This window comes from Capra hircus, chromosome 2, assembly GCF_001704415.2.
Source record: "Capra hircus breed San Clemente chromosome 2, ASM170441v1, whole genome shotgun sequence".
In the NCBI taxonomy this organism is placed as follows: Eukaryota; Metazoa; Chordata; class Mammalia; order Artiodactyla; family Bovidae; genus Capra; species Capra hircus.
In genome coordinates this window covers 45,301,836-45,314,251 of record NC_030809.1, presented here as the reverse complement: position 1 = coordinate 45,314,251, position 12,416 = coordinate 45,301,836, and the positions used below count along the sequence as shown (strand labels likewise).

The 12,416-nt window shown below is 41.5% G+C and overlaps 1 protein-coding gene across 1 annotated transcript in view; it reads left to right on the top strand.

Annotated features, from left to right (window-relative positions):
- The window catches only part of KIAA2012 (KIAA2012 ortholog), a 131,943-nt gene continuing 119,841 nt past the window's right edge, over positions 315–12,416 (top strand). Inside the window, exons 1-2 of the mRNA XM_018060816.1 lie at positions 315–707; positions 2,060–2,344. Of these exons, the coding sequence (XP_017916305.1) occupies positions 624–707; positions 2,060–2,344 (369 nt within the window). The 5' untranslated portion in view covers positions 315–623. The remainder of the gene's footprint in view (positions 708–2,059; positions 2,345–12,416) is intronic.

Below are 12,416 nucleotides of genomic sequence, written 5' to 3'. Positions count from 1 at the left end.
TGAAAGGCTCTATATCCGAAGAAGGGGGAGACACTCTCTACCAGCAGGACAAGTCCTGTGACAGAAAGAATATCCCAACATGCCCCCCATCCCTGAAATCTGAGCCTGGTCTCTTCAATGTCCATTTGACCCTCCGTCCCCACAGGGTGTGAACCCTGCCCTCAACAGTCCCTGCCTTGCCTACTCCGGCTTAAGCGACTTCATGTCCCTGTGCTACCATAGCAACCAGGAAACAAATTCCGGTCACAGTGAGAAGGAGGGTGCCTGTGGCCCAGATCTGCCAATGCACACGGGCGGTACCCGAGCAACAGGACCAGGCACAACAAGGGTGCAGGCGAAGAGGAGAGAGAGGGCTGCCCAGAGAGCAGACAATCCAGGGCTTGAGGAGTCTGGGTGTGTGGTTTATTTTTTCTCCCGACAAAGACACACACTGTCTAAACTGTGTGGCTAGTTGTTATTAAGAAGCTGCTGTACGAGTGAAAAAAAATGTATTTCATAAAAGGCCCAGTGTTTGTGGTCTTCTTGGGCTCACTGCTGAGCTCAGGAAACCCTGAGGTGTGACCAGTTTTCAGCCTTCAAAACCAAGATGAACTGCCCTTGAGAAGGGTGCTCAGAGGAAAACCATGTTCACCCTCTCCCTCCTGAGCCGGGGACATGGCAAGCTGGTCCAGGACAAACAGAAGCTAGAAGTCTATTTTGAACCGGAGGTGAGTCTTACCAACGAATAAAAGCATATCTGGGGGATGGGAGGGGAACGTTCTGTTTTTCCACTTGGGGCTGAGCCCTGTGTGTTTTGGTTGGTTTTGTTTCTGAGGTGGTGGGGGTCACCGAGAGATCATCCCTCCTCCTTGGTGAAACTCAAGAAAATAAGGTAGTTTGCTTGACCCACGGAAGTTGCCACCTGGGCCCTTGTCCTCCCCCTCCTTCACTGATTTATGGTCTCATTTGCTTTAGACTGGAAGAGATTCCACGTGGTCTAGAATTGGGGCAGTTTGGTACAAGACCAAAATTTCCACCTGGGTTCTAGGCAAGCTGATGGCTGTTTGGGTTTTTAGACATCATGTTCTGTGGTTGAAATGCTGAGTGTGTTCGTGCCAATTCAATGGCTTCCTTGAACCTTCTGGAATTCAACCCACAAGGACTCATATTTAGTATAAGCAAAAAAAAAATTTTTTTTTCACTTTAGAAGATTTTTAAAGAGGTGGCAAAATTCCTTTGTTGTACTGGAATTTTATTTCATTGAATCCTGCCAGGAATAAGAAATCCACTGGGGGTGCTTTGAAAATTTTTGGATCACACAGAGATTTCCATTGTCATGGTAGTTTGTCATGATATTCGACCTTCGCTGTATTAAAAGACATATAAAGTTTCAAAGGACCTCTGTGGCCAATGGCATTCACTTACTTACAAGATATGTAACTGGTTTATAGGCTCCTAAACAGCCAAATTAGGTAACATTACATAGCATCTGGAACGTATAGAAATTCTCCCTGCATACAGCTGAAGCGATGGGTTGGAATGGTTTTCTCCCATTTAAACTGCCAGCTACTCCAGGTCTAATTTCAAAGTTATCTACTGCCCTTGGTAATTCTTCCTACTTCCTTGCATACCAGGAAATTTTAACTGGCCTAGAAGCCACATTCTACCCTATGCAAGGCTCTAGGCATAAAAAGGCTCTCTTGAAAGTTATATGGGGTAAAAGAGAACCATGCCCTGGGTTCTACTAACTCTGAGAGGTGGAGAAAAAAATCAGTTGCTAAGAGGAGTGTGGGGGTGTGGAAAAGAATGGATACATGTATATATATGGCTGAGTCCCTTCACTGTTCACCTGAAACTATCATAATATTGTTAACTGGCTATACCCCAATACAAAATGTTTTCGTTGTTAAAAAATAAATAAATGAAAAAATGAAAAAAAAAATACTGTGTTTGTGACACCATGTGAGCAATTCAGAGAAAACCTGTCATAGACAACATGATAAACACTTGCCCAGACAGTATTTGCCGTGAAGGGGCCTTCCACAGTGGACCAATTTAAGGAGTTTTGTTTCCACTGCAGGATTACTTGAACTGGAAGTCCCCGGAAGATTACATCCTGGTCAGAAAACCACAGGATGAGGGCAACGCTGACCAGCACACATGGAGCCTCTTTCTTCCTAAAACATTCAGCACTAGAAAAGGCGCCCTGATCCTCTACTCGGAAGGTCTGGCTATTTCAGCATGGACCCCCGAAGAGAATAGAAAAGGCCCCTACCGCCCCAAAGGCTGCAGGAAGAGGCCAGATCTTGAACTGCGCACACTGCAGGACCTCAAAGAAGCCATCCTGGCATACGGAAGGAGACAGGTAAGCAGAGCAGGGTCCAAGGCTCAGAGAAGGCCCTGTTCTGTGTGTCTAGAAGTCCAGCTACAGACTTGGGTATAACTTCTTCACAGATCCTAGGAAGCTCTGAAACCCTCAGATTTCCATTTCTTCCTCTCCAGAATGGGATTGTACTCATGGCACGCCACTGTCATGAGGCTTACATGAAGTAATCAACATGAAAGGGCTCTGGAACACATGTGAATTGAAGTGAAAGTCGCTCAGTTATGTCTGACTCTTTTCGATCCCATGGATGGTAGCCTATCAGGCTCCTCTGTCCATGGAACTGACCAGGCAAGAATTCTGGAGTGGGTTGCCATTTCCTCCTCCAGGGGATTTTCCTCACCCAGGGATGGAACCCCGGTATCCTGCATTGCAGGCAGATTCTTTACTGTTTGACCCACCCGGACTATTTTATTATCGTTTTGTGTTTTCCTTTCCATTATATAACACAAGGTCCTTTTCAGAATTCAGACAGGTCCTGCCAGCAGACATTTCATCAGCATCCTTGAAATCCTGTCTCATAGCCGCAAGCATCATCTTCACACCTCTGATATTCTTGGCTTTGTGGAAAGGAGAATATTTTAAATATTTACCTTGAGCCCTTCAGCATCTGCAGGATAAGTTAATGACTTTTTCCACCCTGAATTTAATATCAAGAGGAAACCCTTGTGCTCATTCTTCTGATTCATGCTTTCTAATCCCTTATGAGACGTATATATGTCCCCTGCTTTATACATCAGCATCGCATCAGCCCTTTGGTTGAGGCCATGAGAGAGACTGGGATGTCGTGCCACTTCATGAAATTTTAGGTCATAGACGGTGGGAGACTCCCTAGTTTAAAAGTCTCTGCTGGCTTTTCTTTCTCCGTAGGATAAAGCCGTTAACTTCTATGCCAGGCCCTTCATGCACTGGCTTTCTCTTTCCTTTCTAGCCATATCTGCCCCTTGTTCTAACCACCACCATGACCATGGACCCCTCAAGGCCCCATCCATGTGAAGAGCTCACCATTCCACTAAAATCTTGTGCCCTTTTGTAACTCTACATTTTCGCACATGCCTCTACATCTGGAAAACTCCCCTGCATCCTTCAAAACACAGCTCCACTATCATCACCCACTGAAGCTTCTCCCGCTTCCCTAGACAGAGCTATCCCATTGCTCCCCCCTCTGTGAGCATTCCCATACCATTGTATATCGCAAGTCATCTCTGGTCCATCAGTTGCCATCTCCTTGAGGGCAGAAACCACATCTAAATCTTAGTTTCCAGAAAAAAAAATAGTGAGTACCCATAAATGTTTGTGAAATGAATGAATCAATCATGCATGATACCATCAATGTGTTTTAAATCATCCCCCAGTATCATTATAGGGCAATTTATCTTATCCCTCCAATGAAGAGCTTCCAAAAGGAAAATTTCTCTGCCCTTCTTTCAAAATATTTCAAAGAAGCTTAATGACCTTGACCAAATGCCCAGTTGACCTTGATATTAAAAATCATAAATTCTTGGATGAAAGGAAACCAATTTTTGTTGAATACTTATTATTATATTACAACTATTATTGCATTAAATCTTCACAATGACCTGTGAGATGTGGTTTCTCTTGCCCTCGTTTGTAGATGAGGAAACTGAGGCTTGGAGGAGTTAACTGACTTGGCCAAATTCTCAGAGCTAGTAAATGACAGAGCCCAGATTCACACCAAGACTGTCTACCTCTCCATGTTTCGCACTTCACCCTGTTGTCTGTGGACTGTGGGGGGGCTTCCAGGAATCTGTGTCAGACCTTGGCCTGTTTGCACTCACATCCTCTCCTCACCCTTACCTTATTCCACTCTGTATCACAGTGGGATTGGCCACAGGCTGCATGTAATTCCACAGACAGGCTGCATGTAATTCCACAGACATCTGTGTCAACTGGCTTCTAATTGAATTTGCCATTGGGTGACATTGGAAGGAGGTTGGAGAGGGAGAAGAGAAAAACCTGGGTATTTCTCTCCTCCCAGTCCACCCGTGGTGGTGAGAAGTACCTCCATCACCTCTGTGATCCAGCTCCAGGAAGGCCCACTGTGGCTCCAGGTTCTTCCAGGTGACCTTGCCAGCTACTCCTTCTGTCTTTTAGCCTAGGGGTCAGACTGGCTTCCTGGTGTTAGTAATCTCAGTGTTGCTTTAATATCTTTTTGGCTTCTGAGCTTTCTAGTCACTGGTGTAATCAACTCCCTGAATTAAATCCCTTCTTTGTTTAAATATTTAGAGTGGTTTCTGTTTTACTGGGTGGACATTGATATGTAGGCTGACTTACTGCCCAGAGCAAGAATACCTTCTACAGTTTTCAGATGCTCGTCCATATGGCTGAAATATTCTAGGCAACAGGAATCTTATTTCTTTATAAAGTAGATGAATCTTTTGGGGGATGGCTTCCTTTTTAGTTAGACCTGGGCTCGATGGAAAAAAGAAGTTCCCATCTTCCTGAAGTATCCATCTACCATATTAACCACATTCAGTTCAGTCCCTCAGTCGTGTCCAACTCTTTGCGACCCCATGGACTGCAGCATGTCAGGCTTCCCTGTCCATCACAAACTCCCGGAGTTTACCCAGACTCATGTCCACTGAGTCAGTGATGCCATCCAGCCATCTCATCCTCTGCTGTCTCCTTTTCCTGCCTTCAATCTTTCCCAGCATCAGGGTCTTTTCCAAGGAGTCAGCTCTTTGCATCAGGTGGCCAAAGTATTGAGTTACAGGTTCAACATCAGTCCTTCCAATGAACACTCAGGACTGATATCCTTTAGGATGGACTGGTTGGATCTCCTTGCAGTTCAAGGGACTCTCAAGAGTCTTCTCCAACACCACAGTTCAAAAGCATCAATTCTTTGGCACTCAGCTTTCTTTATAGTCCAGCTCTCACATCCATACATGACTACTGGAAAAACCATAGCCTTGATGAGACAGACCTGGCTGGCAAAGTAATGTCTCTGCTTTTTAATGTCTGCTTTTTAAATGTCTCTGCTGTCTAGGTTGGTCATAGCTTTTCTTCCAAGGAGTAAATGTCCTTTAATTTCATGACTGCAGTCACCAGCTGCAGTGATTTTGAAGCCCAAAAAATAAAGTCAGCCACTGTTTCCACTGTTTCCCCATCTATTTGCATGAAGTGATGGGACTGGATGCCATGATCTTAGTTCTCTGAATGTTGAGCTTTAAGCCAACTTTTTCACTCTCCTCTTTCACTTTCAAGAGGCTCTTTCTTCTTCTTTGCTTTGTGTTATAAGGGTGGTATCATCTGCATATCTGAGGTTATTGATATTTCTCCCGGCAATCTTGATTCCAGCTTGTGCTTCTTTCAGCCCAGCGTTTCTCATGATGTACTCTGCATAGAAGTTAAATAAGCAGGGTGACAATATACAACCTTGACATACTCCTTTTCCTATTTGGAACCAGTCTGTTGTTCCATGTCCAGTTCTAACTGTTGCTTCCTGACCTGCATACAGGTTTCTCAAGAGGCAGGTCAGGTGGTCTGGTATTCCCATCTCTTTCAGAATTTTCCACAGTTTCTTGTGATCCACATAGTCAAAGGCTTTGGCATAGTCAATAAAGCAGAAATAGATGTTTTTCTGGAACTCTCTTGCTTTTTCCATGATCCAGCAGATGTTGGCAATTTGATCTCTGGTTCCTCTGCCTTTTCTAAAACCAGCTTGAACATCTGGAAGTTCACGGTTCACATATTGCTGAAGCCTGGCTTGGAGAATTTTGAGCATTACTTTGCTAGCGTGTGAGATGAGTGCAATTGTGTGATAGTTTGAGCATTCTTTGGCATTGCCTTTCTTTGGGATTGGAATGAAATTGACCTTTTCCAGTCCTGTGGCCACTGCTGAGTTTTTCAAATTTGCTGGCATATTGAGTGCCACACTTTCACAACATTGTCTTTTAGGATTTGAAATAGCTCTACTGGATTTCCATCACCTCCACTAGCTTTGTTCATAGTGATGCTTCCTAAGGCCCACTTGACTTCTCATTCCAGGATGTCTGGCTCTAGGTGAGTGATCACACCATTGTGATTATCTTGGTCATGAAGATCTTTTTTATACAGTTCTTCTGTGTACTTTTTCCACCTCTTCTCAACATCTTCTGCTTCTGTTAGGTCCATAACACTTCTGTCCTATATTGAGTCCATCTTCACATGAGATGTTCCCTTGGTATCACTAATTTTCTTGAAGAGATCTCTAGTCTTTCCCATTCTATGGTTTTCCTCTATTTTTCTTTGCACTGATCACTGAGGAAGGCTTTCTTATCTCTCCTTGCTATTCTTTGGAATTCTTCATTCAAATGGGTATATCTTTCCTTTTCTCCTTTGCTTTCACTTCCTTCTTTTCACAGCTATTTGTAAGGCCTCCTCAGATAGCCATTTTGCTTTTTCGCATTTCTTTTTCTTGGGGATGGTCTTGATCACTGTCTCCTGTACAATGTCATGAACCTCTGTTCACAGTTCATCAGGCACTCTGTCTATCAGATATAGTCCCTTAAATCTCTTTCTCACTTCCACTGTATAATCATAAGGGATATGATTTAGGTCATACCTGAATGGTCTAGCGGGGTTTCCCTACTTACAAATGTACAAACAGAACACTGTTGTCTAACTCCAGTGAACAGAAGGAAAATAGTGTGAGGAAATCAGAAAGGAAAGAAAATGTTTGGAATAGTAATAAGGCAGGAATTTAAGATTAGAGGACATGGTAGATTAAAATAGAAGAAAAAATAACTCAAGAGTGAGTTGGTATTAAAAACAATGAACACAGTCAGAAGAGGAGAGCTTTGGAAACTACAGAGCACCATCTGATTACAAAAGCTACAGCCTGGCAAAAAACTTTTAAAATCATAATATCCACTACTGAGAAGGCCATGGGGAAACGAGCTGTTTCATACAGAAGAAGTACAAATTCACGTGACATTTCTAGAGGGCATTTTGGCAAAAACCTGAAAAGGGCTAATCACTCTTTGATTCAGCATTCTATTTTTATGACGTTGCCTTAGGAAATAATCAGAGATGTGGCCAAAGATTCATGCACAAGAATGTTTACTACAGGGTTATTTATCATGCAAAACACTGAAAATAATACATATCCAACAATGGGACATTGATTAAACACAGTCATACAGTGATTTGGGGGTCAGGCAATAAAGTCATGTATTACTCATGAATAACATGCCATGAGTAAATAATAAAGTTACGAATAACATGAGAAAATACAGTGTATTTTTTTAAAGCAGGTTAAAAAATAGTACTCAGTTAATAAAAATACCAATATTCATTAACATTTTTTAGTATTTAAAATGTTCCAGCCACTGTTCTAAGTACTTTCTTTTATATAACTCAATATACCTTCTATCAATTGTAGGGGTAGGTACTATTAATATCTCATTTTAAAAGTAAGGAAATTAAACCATAGAGAATTCATGTAATTCACTCAAAGTTATACAGCCATGTAGATAATTACACCAGAATTCAAGACTAGACAGTATAGAAAACATCACCTCTCGACTATAATCCCAATTTTTTTAAATTAGTTATATAAACAGGAAGATACACATCAAAATTTAACCATGGTGGTGAGATTATGTCATACTTTTATTTTTATATATCCTTTCCAAAAAAAAATTTTTAAGTCATGGGATTTAAAAAATCAGAGCCTATGGCCTTGAAAGGGTAGTGACAAGTAGTCTCCAGGTTGACCGTAGAGAGCCAGGTAGGATTGAGCAGGGAACCGGAGTAGAAACAGTGCTGTAAATTGAGCCCTGTGATCATCACACCATCTGTTCCTCGGGGCCAGCATTTCATCATCCAAATAACAGAGTACAAGAGTTAAAAGCACCACACTCAATAGAGCCACAGTGCAGAGGGGGTAAAAGTGAGGGTGGGCAGTCGATAGAGCAGTGCTGCTCACAGAGAGCTCTCCTGGCTGAGCTGCCAATCAGGAGAGCCACACAACGCAGGCTCCACCCAGACCCGTGAGAATCAAGGCTGTCGCAGGAAAGTGAAATCAAATTTTAAAGCATCTCACACCATCTCCAGTGCTATATATGCATCCAAAGACAAGCATGCAGCAATCCGTCTGAGTTTTATAGCCTAACACACCTACTCTTTAACTTTCTTGACGGCCCAGCTTCCTAATGAGCAAAGATACCCTAGGTTCAGAAGATCCCCTGGAGAAGGGAACAGCAACCCACTCCAGTATTCTTGCCTGGAGAATTCCACGGCAAGCTAGTCCATGGGTTGCAAAGAGTCAGACATGACTTAAGTGACTAACACTTTGACACCTTGTTAACAGCCATCAGAGCATTTCTTAGGGACACCATCAAACCAGTAGCAGGTAATTATTCAGGACTTGTAAACGGACTTTGTTTTCGTGATCACTGGCTGAAAGGATAATGTATTATTCTTCCTACTTTTCTGTATCTTTCTATTTTATATAACGAGCTAACATTATGATTAGGATGGGAAGATAAACTTCATTCACAAAACATTATCATAATATTACTTGATAAAATAGAAGCCTGAAGTTACCTTTGTGGGCTGCACACTGACTGTAAACACCCTTTGGATAGTTAAGCGCCTTGAGTACAGAGATTAGGCAGTGTGGAATCAGTGGAGCAAGGTTGACAATGCTTTTAAGTGTGTGTGTGTGCTAAGTTGTTTCAGTCGTGTCCAACTCTTTGCAACCCTGTGGACTATAGCCTGCCAGGCTCCTCTGTCCATTGGATTCTCCAGGCAAGAATACTGGAGTGGGTTGCTGTGCCCTCCTCCAGGGAGTGTAGCCACATTTATAAGGGAGATGACAGACCCAATACAACCTTGGTTGAAACCAGTTATAGTAAACTGAATCCTGTTCATCCTTCAATGGGATAAAGAAATGAGACGTTCTGTGAAATGAACTTTTAAACAAATTATTTTTAAGACATTATTTAGTCAAATACCATGTTAGACATTTAAAATATTACTGGACTTATAAAATTCTAAAAATATAAGAAGAATAAATGCTAAACCAATGAAAATTAGTTACATTTTCTGATGATTTGAGAGGTACTTGAGGTTTCTGCTAGGCTTCAAAAGCATCATGTTGATTGTTATCTAAATACTACTCCAAATTATGGTTATTTAGATTTCATAGTTATTTGATTTTTAAATACATGATGGGAAGCTGGATGAAATAAGAAGCCTCATGGTTTTAACTTTGAGAATATTTGAACAGTATTTCCTTCTTTTTTTTTTTTTTTTTAACCAAAGCAACGTATCTGTGTGTATCTAGAAGAGTAAGAACTCTGACATCTAATGTCTGGACTTAGCATTGATCAAACCTGAGTCTCCCGCATTGCAGGCAGATTCTTCACCATCTGAGCCACTGGGGAAGCTAACAAGGTGTCAAGAAAGGCACCAAAGCAGTGAGGGGAGTATGACCTGACTTCACTCCTTCTGCTAAGTGTGCTCCATTTAGGCAGCCCCTGAGCAGCTGTACTTAGAGCTTTTAACAAACTAGAAGTAGGAAACATCAGGAGAGATGCATGGGTCATCCGTGATGACGAGGTCAAAGGTTTTATCAATAATAGCTAACATTTACTGAATGCTTGTGGTAGGTCAGCCATTTAATCTCTATAACTACACTCAATCTGCACAAGTTTATGAGTGGTGTGCCACCATTACCTCCATAGTGTAGCAGGAGAAATGGGGGCTTGAGCTCGACTAACTCTCCCAAAGTTATATTTCTAAGTGGTGGAGCTGGAATTAGAGCTTAGACAGCTGATCCAAAGCTCCACTCTTAATACCTAGAGGGCCTGATTCTGAAGATTCCACATGCTCCAAGGGAAAAAAAACATCTCTCCTGCCTTAAACAGCATTTTATTAAAAGGTCTCTGGTTCTTCCAACACATTCTACAAAACCGTTTACTATACTTCTAGGAACACGAATCAGATTTTCAATAAAACCAACCTGGGTTGCAGGTAACATGTTCAACTAAGCCATACATATGACCCAGTAGGCTTGGCTGTATGTATTTCATCCATTGGCTCCCTGGTATAACCATCTGATGGACAATATGTATAATAACAGCTAATAACTAAGTAATAGGCAAACACTTAAGTAACAGTATTGTACCTATCAGCATTCTAAGCACTTAATACTAATTATCTCATTTAATCCTCACAACAACTTTATGTGTACTTTTTATTGTTGTAAAGTATACATAAACATAACATTTACCATTTTAATCAATTTAAGTGTACAGCTGAGTGGCGGTAAGTACATTCACCTTGCTATATAACCATTACCACTATCCATTTCCAAAACGTTTTTATCTTGAAAAACTAAAACTCTGTACACATTAAACAGTAATTCCCTATTTTCCATTGTTCTAATCTTTGTGTCTATGAATTTGACCATTGTATATACCTCATAAGAGTAAAATCATATGGTAGTTATCCTTTCAGTATTTTGTGATTGGTTTATTTCATTTAACATAATGTCTTCAAGGTTCGTTCATACTGTAGCAGGTATCAGAATTTCCTTTCTTTTGAAAGCTGAATAGCACTTCACTATGTGTTCAGTTCAGTTCAGTTCAGTCTCTCAGTCGTGTCTGACTCTTTGCGACCCCATGAATCACAGCACACCAGGCCTCCCTGTCCATCACCAACTCCCAGAGTTTACTCATGCCCATTGAGTCTGTGATGCCATCCAGCCATCTCATCCTCTGTCGTCCCCTTCTCCTCCTACCCTCAATCCCTCCCAGCATCAGAGTCTTTTACAATGAGTCAACTCTTCGCATGAGGTGGCCAAAGTACTGGAATTTCAGCTTTAGCATCATTGCTTCCAAAGAACACCCAGGACGGATCTCCTTTAGAATGGACTGGTTGGATCTCCTTGCAGTCCAAGGGACTCTCAAGAGTCTTCTCCAACACCACAGTTCAAAAGCATCAATTCTTCGGCGCTCAGCTTTCTCCACAGTCCAACTCTCACATCCATACATGACTACTGGAAAAACCATAGCCTTGACTAGACAGACCTTTGTTGGCAAAGTAATGTCTCTGCTTTTCAATATGCTATCTAGGTTGGTCATAACTTTCCTTCCAAGGAGTAAGCGTCTTTTAATTTCATGGCTGCAATTACCATCTGCAGTGATTTTGGAGCCCAAAATAATAAAGTCTGACACTGTTTCCACTGTTTCCCCATCTATTTCCCATGAAGTGATGGGACCAGATGCCATGATCTTCATTTTCTGAATGTTGAGCTTTAAGCCAACTTTTTCACTCTCCTCTTTCACTTTCATCAGGAGGCTTTTTGGTTCCTCTTCACTTTCTGCCATAAGGGTGGTGTCATCTGCATATCTGACGTTATTGATATTTCTCCTGGCAATCTTGATTCCAGCTTGTGCTTCTTCCAGCCCAGCATTTCTCATGATGTACTCTGCATAGAAGTTAAATAAGCAGGGTGACAATATACAGCCTTGATGTACGCCTTTTCCTATTTGGAACCAGTCTGTTGTTCCATGTCCAGTTCTAACTGTTGCTTCCTGACCTGCATGTAGGTTTCTCAAGAGTGTATATACCACAATTTGTTTATTCATTCATCAGTTGATGGACACTTAGCTTGCTTTCACATTTTGGCCATTATGAATAATGCTGCTATAAATATGGGTGTACAAATATCTGTCAATTTCCCTGCTTTTAATTCTTTTGAGTATATACCCAGAAGTAGAATTGCTGGATCATACATAATTCTATTTTTTCGTTTTTTGGGGAACCACAATACTGGTTTCCATAGCAGCCACTACATCATTTGACATTCCTATTAGCCTTGCCCAAGGGTTTCAATTTCTCCAAACCTTCAATAACCCTTGTTATTTTCTGTGTGTGGTTGTTTTTTTTTTAATAATAGCTCTTAATGAGTGTGAAGTGGTATCTCATTGTGGTTTTGACTTGCATTTCTTAGTAACAAGTAATATTGAACATCTTTTCATATGCTTATTGGTCATCTATATGTCTTCTTTGGGAAAATGTCTGTTCAAGTCTTTTGCCCACT